The sequence below is a fragment of the Sinocyclocheilus grahami genome, unplaced genomic scaffold (assembly GCF_001515645.1).
Source record: "Sinocyclocheilus grahami isolate Dianchi unplaced genomic scaffold, SAMN03320097.WGS_v1.1 scaffold68.1, whole genome shotgun sequence".
NCBI lineage: Eukaryota > Metazoa > Chordata > Actinopteri > Cypriniformes > Cyprinidae > Sinocyclocheilus > Sinocyclocheilus grahami.
Window position 1 is genome coordinate 252100 of NW_015505247.1, and position 14099 is coordinate 266198.

A 14099-nucleotide genomic window follows, 5' to 3' on the forward strand; every position below is an offset into this window, starting at 1 on the left:
TCACACACACCTGATGGATTGCATGTGTAAATCGGATCCCGCTGAGGCCCCTGGGCTGGCATATACACAGCAGATCCCACAGACGTTTCACAGTGAGTAAGCGATCCTATTGCAGCATTTCAAACTCAAGCCAGGGCAAACCTCAGGATATCGAAACTGCTGCATGTGGTCTTTTTCCTACGCAGGCCATCACTATTTGTTTTTCTTCAGTTCTTCTGGATTTTCATGACTTGTGGAGAGCATCGTTACTGGCCTATATGCGTTCCTCTTACTGACCACGGAAAGTTTAGCAATTTTTTACTCAAACATATTATTAACTTATTAACATATTAACACTTATCATGAATAACTTAAATGTTTTATCACTCTAAGACTTGCATCTATAAATATTACATTTAAACGTTAGACAAAATCCATAACAGTCAAGTTATTAAACAAACCAGGTAAAACGTTCTGTTTTTCCAGGTAAAAAATTATGTTGCATTATGAGAGAAGGTCAAAAGCAAGCCTTTTTCAAATTAGTAATAATAATAATAATAATAATAATAAAATGCTCCAAATATCTTTTTGCAGCCTCAAATGCAACAAGGCACTCTCAATTTCTTAATCAGAAAGACAGGGAACTGTGCACGCATAGCAAAATAACTCAATTCAATTTGAAAGTGTATCTTTAAACATATCTTTTCTTTCCTAAAATCATCTCCCAAAAAATACAGAAACACAGCAGTGTAGTCTAACTGGACTTCTGTGCCATTTCATCTCACTAGTCTAGTTCAGTTTAAGTGTGCTTTAAAAGCTCAGAAGACTCTCCTCTCACTATTGTCTCATAGTCCTATTTTCACTTTAGCAGAAGCTGTTCAAACAGTATTTATGACGGTTTTATGTATAATTAAAAAAAATTTAAATTAAAAAAAAATTTGAGAAAAACTTGACTGTAAATCTGTGTTCTCTGTGTACTAGTGTAAGCAGACCACACTTACACTTGAATTCATATTATAACTATATGAATTTAAAGTTACACTTGAATTAAAAGTCAGATTAATTAATTGAATCATTACTACAGAGAAGACAGGTTGGATCTGATTTCATGCTGTCAGTGATAGGTGAATAATGCAATGGAGGGGAAAAGGCATTAAAGCAATTAAATAGAAAGTTTAGCAATTTTTTACTCAAACAATCTTATCATGAATAACTTAAATGTTTTATCACTCTAAGACTTGCATCTATAAATATTACATTTAACGTTAGACAAAATCCATAACAGTCAAGTTATTAAACAAACCAGGTAAAACGTTCTGTTTTTCCAGGTAAAAAATTATGTTGCATTATGAGAGAAGGTCAAAAGCAAGCCTTTTTCAAATTAGTAATAATAATAATAATAATAATAAAATGCTCCAAATACCTTTTTGCAGCCTCAAATGCAACAAGGCACTCTCAATTTCTTAATCAGAAAGACAGGGAACTGTGCACGCATAGCAAAATAACTCAATTCAATTTGAAAGTGTATCTTTAAACATATCTTTTCTTTCCTAAAATCATCTTCCAAAAAATACAGAAACACAGCACAGTGTAGTCTAACTGGACTTCTGTGCCATTTCATCTCACTAGTCTAGTTCAGTTTAAGTGTGCTTTAAAAGCTCAGAAGACTCTCCTCTCACTATTGTCTCGTAGTCCTATTTTCACTTTAGCAGAAGCTGTTCAAACAGTATTTATGACGGTTTTATGTATAATTTAAAAAAAATTTAAATAAAAAAAAAAATTTGAGAAAAACTTGATTGTAAATCTGTGTTCTCTGTGTACTAGTGTAAGCAGACCACACTTACACTTGAATTCATATTATAACTATATGAATTTAAAGTTACACTTGAATTAAAAGTCAGATTAATTAATTGAATCATTACTACAGAGAAGACAGGTTGGATCTGATTTCATGCTGTCAGTGATAGGTGAATAATGCAATGGAGGGGAAAAGGCATTAAAGCAATTAAATGTTAAAAAAGTAAGACAAAAAGATATATGAAACATGAAGATGCACATGGACTTGAGTCAAAAATAAAGAAAAAATATTGTATACAACTTAAAGATCAGTTCATTTTATTTGACTTTGGAACCACTTGTATGTAAATAGTATATAATACTAATTCATGAAAATATATAAGGCCTAAATTTTGTTACTGTAATTTAAGGGTCCCCTAGGTAAGTTACGGACAGTTCACCCAAAAATAAATATTCTGTCATCATTTACTTACACTCATGTGCTTATAAACATTTATGACTTTTTTCTATTGTGTGGAACAGAGTAGCGTGAACATTCTGCTAAACATCTCATTTTGTGTAAATCATACAGGTTAGGAACAACATGAGGGTGAACAAATAATGACCGAATTTTCATTTTTGGGTGAACTATCCTTTTAAGGGACACAATGTGAAATAGGCACCCAAACTCTGTCTGAGACACAGCAGAGAAAGTGTTTTGAGATTAGACATGCCGGTCCTTCACTATGACATGTTTAGGGTTAAGATGATGTATTCCCTGCCTTATGTGCCCTGTGAAACTATGCTACCAGACTCACGCTACCAGTGAGCATTTGAGTCTCATGCTGATCGACACATTCCAGTTTGTGTAGGTGCTTTGCAATGAGAACAACTGCTGCCGCTCTCTCCGTGTAAGGAGTGAGGGATCATCCTGGTCACAATGATTGTATGGCTGAGCCGTACCCTGATTCTGTCTGCACTGACCTCCATCTTTTCCCTTTCAGGTACCCAGCAGAACTCTTTCACACATACAAACATTCACAAACACACTTTATCTTTTTTTAACCCACGCTAGCTAACAGAGATGCCCACTGCACAGAAATGTATTGCTAGTGTACAATGCAAATATTAGCATTGACGAACTGTTAAATATTAATATAGCTATATTATGTAAATTTCATCCCTTGAGCTTACATTGGACAAGAGAATTTGATTACTAAGGCCACAATGTAAATGTGATGCTGAAATCAATCCAAGATAAAAGCTAAATCAAAAATCAAAAACATCAAAAACTGAATTTGTCTCAGTCACTATCTTCAAGTCTGTACAAAAGCTCCTGCCCTGAATAAAGCTCAAGTGCTGAAGCGATACGTCCCAATACTACTTCAGACTTTGCTGTGTGACAAAAGCCGCAGTGCTTGGTGGCTTGAATGTGTATGTACAAGCATAACATCAGCTTCTTTGGATCAACATCTTCTGAGCGACATTCAAGAATCTCATGAAAATGCAACGGAATAAAACTGGATGAGTAGTGGAATGATGGTGACAGGTGATGTGATGTGCAAAGACAGGAGATGTCCTCAGATCACAGGAAATTACATCACTACCAGGGTGTGAGATTAGGAGAATAATAAAGTTTTCATTTTCCACGAATACATTTTTGCATCTTACAGATGAAGTGCGCAATTTCTGTGACACAAGGATACTTCCACCCCAAACTCACGCTATTGGTTGCACTGATGGTATGTCCAGCTCAACAAGGCTGCTCAAACAAACAGTCCGTTTTGTGCCAGAAATGACACACTCCACCTTTAAGAGGGTCTTTTTGAGAATACATGAACAAATATTCTTTCAAAATGTATCTCTGAATTTACGGAGCCTCGAACATGACAAATAAAAGATATGATGGCCATGAATTAAGAATTCATTTACACGACTTCATTGTTCATTCCCTCCTTTTAATTTAGTTCAACTGTGGGCATTATTTACCTAAACAAGGGAACAAATGTTTAATTTGTGGCTCTTCTGTATGTCATGTCAGCACTGATTTCAGTCTCAGTCTGAAGCTTCTGAACACATATTAATGAACCTGAAAAGCTTCAGGATCTTTTCCATTCCCTACACAGAAGGTCTAGTTTTGAATTTTAGCTGCCTGCTCCTTCTCGACCTTCTCCTTGGCTTTCTCCTTCTCCACCAGCTTCTCCTCCTTCTGCAGCATCACCATGATCTCTGCCACCTGGTTGGTGGAGATATCGATGTCCTCCTTATCGATCAGCTCTACCACCTAACACACAAACACACACAGACCAGATAAATGTCAACGTCAAACTATAGTGCTGAAATCAATGAGGGACCAAAGAAGTCCCATCTTGTTACCTTAAAGACATCATCAATGTCTATCTTGCCATCTTTGTTTTCGTCGAGTGCATCTGCGATGCTGAGCAGCTTGTGTTCAGGGATGTTCTGGATCTGCTTCATGACTCCAATGAGCTCATTGATGCTTATCAGATTCTCCCTGTAGGACAGGAACAAACTGCATACAGGGAACGGTTACTTGATAACACAAGGGGTAAAATGGTGGAGGACGAGTAAATTCACGGATCAACCAATCGCATGCCAAGACAGTCGTGCAGAGTTCCCAGAATAGAGGTTTTGGAGTCATTAATGAGAAAATGATTCACTAATCTTGAAGAATTTTTTGACTAAATCATACAAGCCGTAACTATAGTTTCACAGAAGACAAAAATAAAGGCCTTAAAATAAGCGATCCATCTTATACTTGCAGCACTGAGAACAAGAGTGAACAAGATTTCACAGCACAATCTTAAATCACACAATTGATTATCCACAATAACCGGCATTAATTAAAGAAATACTAATAAAGGAAATGACAAGCAGACTACTGATTGATAAAAAAAAAAAAAATCACACTTCAGACCTCCCTCAGACCTACTTGGTTGAAAAAATATGGTGTTTAGTCCATATTTTTAAGTTAATGCTTTTGATGAGAAAACAAAACGAAAGGCGAGAGGTCTTTCCTGTCCTTACCTTGGCAAGTCACTATGTTTCTCAAAGAACAATCTAAAAAAACAACAAAAAATTATTTTTAATTGGACTGGGAACCCTTCTCGTTTATTCTTCCACCACCATTTTACTGTGCCGATTGCAACATCCCATCATGCATTACTGATGACACACAAACACTCACACACAGAAACCACCATCACCATTTAAACCAATTCCATACGAACAGCAAAACTCATGCAAATCAAGATCTCTTACCCAATTGGTGGTGTGGTCCCGCTGTCCATCTGTCCGTCTAGCACCATCTTGTCCTTCTCCAGCTCGTTGATTATCTTATCCACTCTGCCAATCATGCGGTTGACCCGCTTCGACAGACGCTGACTTGCTTTAGACTCCTCCACCACTTTCTCCTGTCCTGTTTTGGACAGCTCTCGCTTGATCTCCTCCAGGTCCTGTAGAGAGACATAGTGGATATCACGTTTAAATGTTTATGACAAAAAATGAAAATGGACGATTGGTTTATGGTACGCACCTCGCTGTACTCCTGCACATCATCCTTCAGGTCCTCCAGCTCCTCTTTCTCTTTGGTGAGGAGATTCTTCTGCTCCTTCAGTTTGGTGCAGGCGTCACTCAGCATGTCAATCTCCTCCTTAGTGATCTCCTCTCCCTGAAAAATGACACACACACACACACACACAGTGTCCATCAACACTCTCCAGGTAACACACACACACACACACACACACATGCACAGCAGTTGGGGAACCTTTGAATCAGTGGTGAATTTAACAGTTTGGTGCGAGTTAGATGCTAGCTCTGGAAATGGATCAAAATCTGTAACAAATTTAATGAGGAAATATATATAAAATGAATGGAAATTCCATGTAACTTATTTAGTCAGCTAAAGTTAGTATTCCAAATAAAATCACTAAATAGCATCATCTATTCCAAAGTCTTGTCTGCTAGTTCACTATAGGGATGACACCACTACAGTAACCAATGTTCAAGATTTAACTCATGATTTAAAGTAGTTAAACTACAGTAAAGCTAACGTTGTCTAAGTTAAGAAAAAGCAACTTATTACACTATATAAATACATATCTTAATACATAATTTGATTAACTATTTGTCACTAAAATTGTGAGAATTTCGATTAGACTGCCTAACACCGGAAAAAATTACTCTAATTTATATGACTGATTTGAATATGTAACAATGATAATCAGCTGCACTGAAATTACTCAAAAGGCACATAATGAATCAGTGATTTTTTCCCCTTCTTTTTATAATGAACTGCCTGCACAAATTAAAATGAATCAGACCTCTCAGTACTACAGATATATTCTAGCTAGGTGCATTTGATTATTGTCTCAGCTTGCTCTGTTGCAAGACAACACAATATAACGAAATCAGCAATGTAATGCTTTGTCAATCTACATCTTACTGTCCCTTAACTTTTGAACGGTTGTGTAACTTATTGTAAAAGTGACGCTAGTTTTGAGAACAGTTGAACTACCGTCACACTTTCGAAAAGAGTATTAGTTACTCCCCAACTCTGATGCAGAGACATAAAGAGGTTGTTCTTTTATAAGAGGATCAGTCAGAGGAAAGGAAGGTCTTCCCATACAAAAAAAGGTGATTACAGAAAGGTCACTAAAACCGACTGAAAAGCATTGTAAGGTTAATTCAGTGGGTCTCTGAGCAACATGAGGATTTGCTGCATGTTTCATATGCAATGTGCTACAGACATATACTTATAAAGGAATAGTCGGGGTGAAGTGGAAAGGAGGATACAGGTATAACCACATGAAAAGGGGAGCAGTTCAGCATCTAACCTGAATATGCAGATACCTCTGCCACTGCTCAAACTGAAGAAATAAACACGCAAAATGATACAGAACACACAAAAACAGAGAAAGAGCAGTTCCTGTGACATGACCGTCCAAAATTCTGCTGTACAGCAAAATCAAGTCAGAGAAGTGAATTAGCTGGACCATTTTTTATTAAATGTGACCCTGGACCACAAAACCAGTCTTAAGTCACTGGGGTATATTTGTAGCAATAGCCAAAAATACATTGTATGGGTCAAAATTATTGATTTTTCTTTTATGCCAAAAATCATTAGGATATCAAGTAAAGATCATGTTCCATGAAGATATTTTGTACATTTCCTACTGTAAATATATTAAAACTTAATTTTTGATTAGTAATATGCATTGCTAAGGACTTTATTTGGACAACTTTAAAGGCAATTTTCTCAGTATTTAGATTTTTTTACACCCTCAGATTCCAGATTTTCAAATAGTTGTATCTCGGCCAAATATTGTCCTATCCTAACAAACCATACTTCAATGGAAAGCATATTTATTCAGCTTTCAGATGACCCTTATGACTGGTTTTGTGGTCCAGGGTCACAAATGATTTCAGCTAAAAAAAAATTAATTTATACTACAAAACTATTTTATGCATCAAATATATCAACACATTCAACAGCATTGGATGTTTCAGATTTTCCTAATTCAAGCAGAATGGGGCTATACCTTCACGTGACTTGCCTTAAAAGGGTTATAAAAACACTTTATAATAGCTTTCATTACTCATTAACAAACACTATTTTATAACGCTTGACACATTATCAGTAATGTACACTACTGTTTCAAAAGTTTGGGGTCAGTAAGATTTTTTTAATTGTTTTTGAAAGAAGCCTCTTATGTTCATCAAGGTTGCCTTTATTTGATAAAAACAGTAATATTTTTACAATTTACAATTAACTTTTTTTCTACTTTGATATACTTTGAAATGTAATTTGTTCCTCATTCTAATATGCCGATTTGGGTGCTCAAGAAACATATCTTATTATTATCAATGTCGAAAACAGTTGTGCTGCTTAATATTTTCACAGAAATCATGACACCTTTTTTTTCAGGATTCTTTAATGAATAGAAAGTTCAAAAGAACAGCACTTTTTTAACATTGTAAATGACTTCGTCAATTTTGATTAATTTAATGCATAATTGCTGAATTGAAGTATTAATTTCTTTATAAAACTAAAAAAAAAAAAAAAAAATTGCTGACCACAATTTTGCAACCATATTGCACATTTAAGTTCCTCACAAATGTCAGGAAACTTTGAGTCAAGTTTTCATATAAATATTTTTGTATTTGATTTTATTTCTTGTTAATGTTTAATAAAAGTTATTTTATACATATTCAGAGTCAATTTAGATTTAAGAGAGAAAACTTTCCGTTCACCTTTTGTTGTGTGTGTGTGTGTGTGTGTGTGTGTGTGTGTGTGCGTGTGACTATCTTACCTTAATACCCTCCAGCACCGGTGCAGTATCTCGTAGTGTTTCTAAATGGATGGCCACGTCTACACTGGAGAGAGCATGTTCTGCATCCACACATCGTTCTGCTTCCATCTCCACCACCTCGGCCTCCTGGAAACACATATAAAACCTTCCATGAACATTTAAACTATACTACAGGTATGATACTGGAATCACTGTCAGACTGAAAGAGACTAATGACCCGTGCAGCCTGTTCCTTTTCTTTCTCTGCAGCATCAGACAATCTCTCCAGCTCCCGCTCTCTGTTTTCCTGTCGGATAGCTGCCTCTTCCTGCAGCGTGGCCTCCAGCTTGGTTTTGTTATCCACTTTAGAAAAGTCCAGCTCTGCCACCTTCATCTGTGCCTCTTTAGTCTGTGAATGCACAAATGAACAACACACTGTCATTACACAAATCTGAAGCACTTGCTACATGTATAAAACAAATTTTTTTTGGTGAAACTAACCTACATTTATTGAAAATATTATATATATTGTGCAGTACATACCACAATCTCTGGCAGGTTCTGTAGTGTGGTTGTAAGCTGGTCTGTAGGGGACAGCGTGTCTGGCAGGAACATGGCTCGGGACAGCAGCAGCAGAGATGTAGGGATGTGCTGATTGAGGTGCAGCTCCAGCCACTGATATGATCAGAAATGTGAAACACACGATGAGAAGATGCATTACTAGGAAGTAGGGATGTAATGATTAACCGCAAGCCAGTCGAAAAGCGATTCAAATATGTGACTATTCAAATCGGTTGAGACGCCAAACAAATCGCGATACAATTGGAGTAGGAGTTTATATGAATGCATCTCTGAGGGGAAATAACAATCTTTAGAAAAGTTTACGTGGTATTTTCTTTTAATCTTGCCTCTGAACAATGCATATTAAAGTAGCGTTCATAAGCGCAGCTCTGCTTTGTTTACAGCGGTAACCAAGGAAACACTGTATCATTGCTGTTCATAAGCACCACCTGCTGTCAGAGAGTGAATCTGCGTCTCATTCAGCTCGTCTGCTGTTTCGTTCAGATGTTTTATGTAGTATAGTTTCACAAAACTGAAGTCAGACCATTCTGAATTTGCTTCAAATTTAGAAATTATACAGTCTAATTTAGATTAAAAACTACTCATGCTGCATGTACCTTTCATGATTACAATCCAGTGGTTGCCTCTAATTTTAAATGGAAAGAGCACAGACAAAGCCTTAGTTTGTTCATATTAAGAGATTTCTTTTAATTGTGTAACTTGTTTGATTTGAGGTTTGTTTTAAAATGTCAATTTAGTTTTGTTATATTTCAATTAGGGATGCACCGATACTGAGCTCCTGTACTCGTACTCGTTAAAATGCCCCGATACCACACAGCATGTGATAAGTGCCATATTCAGACAAAGAAACACAGACAACAGACAGCAGAATGGAGTTATTAGAGATTAAAGATGTCTACGAAGTATATGTATGCAATGAATATAAAACATTCAGTATTAATGCCTGTATAGCTGATTTGCGTCAGCTGGTAAGCAAAGCACGCTGAGTGGATTGAGCACGCAGCGGCGCAGATGCGCGACCTTATCGAGTGAATATCCCTTTCTCACAGACATCACTGGAAAGTTTGTAGTTCGGTCGGATATGTCAAAAAGTAGTGAGTAAAACAACGCACAAGTTACTTAACGGTAGGGAGGGAGGGAGAGAGAGAGAGTGCGCGCACTTTTGTGTGATCTTTATTGATGTTCGCTCACTTAGCACGCATCATTTGGATTAAAACTAAATCGTAAATATAAGACAATTTATAGGGGCATTCACTATAAACGTCATTTATTTTCACCCTTAAGCATACAAGACTTTCTGGCGAAAGTTAAACTAACAGCATGTGGGAAATGCAAAGTTATCTGACATTATCAAGCTGAATTTGTTCTGACACAGTTTAACTCCGAGTTCTTGTCATATTTTATTACCATTTTCTAAACTATAGCAAATAAACTGTGATAATGTGAGAAAAGTTGAAGGTGTCTAAATAAATTTTGGTTTGACTGTATCTATTTGATAAATGAAGTTAACCAACTAACATTATACATACTCTTTTGGTTCCTGTACCCAATATTTTACAAATTTACAAATGCAATGAAAATATTGGTATCGGTACTCGGTATTGGCAAGTACCAAAAATAAAAGTATCGGTATCGGGCGAGTACTGGAAAAAGTAGTATCGGTGCATCCCTAATTTCAATTTCACAAAGAAACGTGCAGCAATAGCCTAATAAAACGACACCTGTTAATTTACTGTACTGTATAATGTCTTCAATCTCATTTTGTTAAAAAAAATAATAAAATCGTGAGAAAATCGAATCGTGACATCAAAATCGTGAATTGAATCGTGAGTTGAGTGAATCGTTACATCCCTACTAGGAAGTAATGATTGTAGAGGAAAGTGCAGCATGTGTTACCTGTTTAAGCTGTTCTCTCAGTCTCTCCTCGGTCACACCCAGAGCTCTCATCCCTCTCACACGACATGCTGACTGCAGCTCGGTCACATTAAGACTGTCCACTCCTTCTTCTGCTATCAGCTGCCAATCACACATACACATGCAAAGAAATCAGCTAGCTGATATAGAAATTGTGGCCGATACGATTCATGATAATTGTTTTAATTTCCTCTGAATTCTTATACACTAAATACATAACGACATAAGACATAATAACTACTTTTATGGTGTTTCCTATGTTTTCGGTTTCCTTTTTGAAGTTTAACAGCCGTGGTCACTACGAAAAATTTTATGTTGAAAAAATATAAGTATATACAATAGCATTCAAAACACTTTAATGAAAAGTGACAGTAAAGACGTTTATAATGTCACAAAAGATTTCTATTTCAATTAAATGCTATTCTTTAGAACTTTCTATCTTAAAAAAACGTGTCACACAAAAACATGAAGCACAACTGTTTTCAATACTGATAATGAAAACTGAAGGAAATTTCTGAAGGATCATGACACTGAAGACGAGTAATGATTCAGTAAAAATTCTGCTTTGTCATCACAGTAATTAACAACATTTTAATATATTAAATACATATAATATACATGTATTTTTTATATATAACATATAATATATTAAAATAGATATTTTCAAATGTATTTTAGATATTTAAAATTATTTACCTGTAAAAAATTACATACAACTGTTATAAATAAAACAATGCAAAGGTCCTTGAGTCTTCTTGACAACACATCTTCAGCTGAGTAAGGACAGGTTCTAACCTTGTCGTCTGCACGGATGGCTCGGAGTTTCATGATGAGCTGAAAGCGCAAGAAATTGTTGGTGCCGATGGACTGCAGCTCCAACAGTTTGCACAGTGCCACCAGCTGCGGTCGTGTCAGATTATCCAAGGTCAGTTCATCCTCAAACAACTTAGAGAAGCGTATGATCTGCTCATTACTGGGTCTCTCTCCAGAGTCTCGGATCTGAGAGAGAAAAGGAAGAGAGAGAGAAAGAGAGAGAGAGAGAGAGAGAGAGTTTTCGTTCAAAAAAAGCTCTCATTCATGGTGCTTAAGAGTAACGTCTCATCTAAGAGCATTTCATAAGCATCACCACATGTGGGCAATACAGAGCTGTGTTTTGAATCACTTGGAGCAGCAGTACAGTTGTTTTTTCAGGATGAGTTCTGAGCATGTGACTATGATCTACCTTCTGAAAGAAAGTGGAGAACTCCTCAGTCACATTGCCTTTGGCTGCTTTGTTTCTTAGTGCAATCTCCTCGATTGTGTCCTGCAAGAACTTGGCCATCTCTAACTTCACTCTCAGCTCCTTCTTTAGTCTTTCCTCCTGCAAAACACAAAGACAGTGTGTGTGAGAGAGATATATGATATGAGGACAAATAGGTTTGGTATAAGTATTGTATAAGTAGAGGCATAAGAGGTGTGACTAGGACAGAAATACAATTAAGGTCTTTATAGATTAAAAATCGAGAGGTCGGCGTACCTTTTTGGACTGTGTCTCAAAGGTGGACGGCAACATATTAGGGAAAAGTTTCAGTGCAACAGGAAGCAGAAACTCCATAAATGGAACGATGATAAAGACCAGAAAGGGCAGAAGCCGGAAGACATCTGCACACGTCCTCAGGAACTGCAATTAACATAACATAGGCAGTGATGTCAGCAGATTGCTGCTTTGGTGATGAAATGCAATTATTGATCAGTGGTGGAAAATCTAATCTCTAGAAATAAAAATGTTAAGAAGTAAAACCCCTGCAATCCTTGTCATGAGGCACTAAGAACTGATTCTACAGGGTGATCTGCTCTGTCAGGACTACATAAGGGAGTAAAATTAGAGCTCAAAGCTCAAACTCACAGAGTGAAGAGTTCTCTCTAAAGCTGCCGATTTTCCTCTCTACTGTTTGAGTGAATCTCACAAAACCTGTCGAGAACCTCATGTCCTGCTCCTATTTCACCCCAAAATCAAGCGGAAGAAGCTTATTTAGCTTAAAAAGCCATTAAGATCTTATACATTGCTAAAAAACTGAACATACATTAATGTAATGTAAAACCAAAAGCAAAAAAAAATCAAAATCATTAGTCATACAAAAGTTAAATTATGAAGCACTTGTACATCGTGTTTGTTGAAATGCCTTAAATAATTTTAAAATACCGGTAATATAATTATTTACAATACTTATTTTTTTTACATACATGAGAATGAGAATCACCAGAATAATAGTGATATGAATTACAAAAAATTGTTTAAAAAAAATTGATGGTCCTAAAAATGTTAATGCTAACTTCCTTTTTTTTGTGTGTGTGTGAAACATAACCCGGATGCATTTATGCATGATTCACTCCTCCTGCAAAGTAAAAAAAATAATAATAATTTGAAAGTTAAAAGATATCAGGTAAAGTACAATAAAACAAAACAAGATACAATTTAAAAATAAATAAATAAAAACAAAACAAGAAATAAAATTGATTTGAAATGGGAGTGAGCAGATAACACCAGAGACAAGTCAAGCCATCAGTGCAGCCACTCCCCATGCCAATATCTAATATATAGTTGATTAAACATGATGAATTCAGAAAATTAGAGGTTAGATAACAAAGGAGCTTCAGCTTTTTAAGAGGGGTCCCTGCTCCCCTTATTCCACCTGTGTGTCAGCGGTCCTATAGGGAAGAATTTAAACCAGGCAGGCCTGAAAAGAGCCTTTGTGTTTGGCCCATTGACATGTATATCAGCACAGGCAGAGAGAGAGAGAGAGAGAGAGAGAGAGAGAGAGAGAGAGAGAGAGAGAGAGGGAGGAGGAGAGAAACAGGGAGGCCTGGAGTGTGAAATATTCAGGGATGAGTGAGTGGGATGGAGAGTGAAGGCATTCCAAAGGAAGTGGCTGGGAGAGAGCAGGACAGAGGGTTTGGGAAGGGGGTTGATGACTGACATCAAAAGCTAAAGGAACCCACGCTGTGCGAGGCCAGATGTGAATAGGCAGGATTAAGAATGAAGCAGGTCAGAAGAATAGCGAGAGTGAGGTGCAACAGATGCTAGCTGAGGCAGAGGCATTAGCATAGCTCGCAATGCTAATGTTTACAGAGCTCACAACATAAAGAAAACCTCAGTAAGCTCTTGATAACAACTAACCATGACTACCCAAACATGACTATTATAAAAGCTGTAGATGTTTTTGAACCAAATGTTGTAAAAAATAAAAATAAAAAAAAACCTTCCAAGAAAATCTTACAAGGTTTTAAGAAATAAATAAATGAAGTATGAGCAATAATAGTGACACTTGCCTTAGTAAACCATTAATGTTTACAATGACTGCTCGCAGCAAATGTTTTCAAAATGTTTGCCAGGACACCAAATTTTAAGGGGGTGTTTCTATCTCTGTGGCTTCATGTAACTGTCACCAGAGTAAAACCAAACATCCCTTCTCAGTACTATTGCCATGACTGTGGAGAAATGATAGGAGAAATGTAGTGGATAACGGTGGCATTAATATCCCAGCAACCCCAGGA

General features: G+C 36.6%; 1 protein-coding gene across 6 annotated transcripts in view; it reads right to left on the reverse strand.

Moving 5' to 3' along the window:
* Positions 1-2399: 2399 nt before the first annotated feature.
* The window catches only part of LOC107585220 (LETM1 and EF-hand domain-containing protein 1, mitochondrial-like), a 28142-nt gene continuing 16442 nt past the window's right edge, over positions 2400-14099 (reverse strand). For 2 of the 6 annotated variants that reach the window (XM_016272132.1, XM_016272133.1), the window contains exons 4-14: positions 12082-12225; positions 11788-11925; positions 11361-11564; positions 10548-10667; positions 8613-8744; positions 8308-8478; positions 8091-8216; positions 5312-5446; positions 5038-5231; positions 4132-4270; positions 2400-4039 (exon numbers count right to left, since the gene is read on the reverse strand). In XM_016272132.1, coding sequence (XP_016127618.1) covers positions 3887-4039; positions 4132-4270; positions 5038-5231; positions 5312-5446; positions 8091-8216; positions 8308-8478; positions 8613-8744; positions 10548-10667; positions 11361-11564; positions 11788-11925; positions 12082-12225 — 1656 coding nt within the window. In that variant the 3' untranslated portion in view covers positions 2400-3886. Of the gene's footprint in view, positions 4040-4131; positions 4289-4803; positions 4837-5037; positions 5232-5311; positions 5447-6614; positions 6648-8090; positions 8217-8307; positions 8479-8612; positions 8745-10547; positions 10668-11360; positions 11565-11787; positions 11926-12081; positions 12226-14099 lie in introns of all 6 variants that reach the window. The other 4 variants (XM_016272127.1, XM_016272128.1, XM_016272131.1 and 1 more) reach the window with 4 other exon arrangements.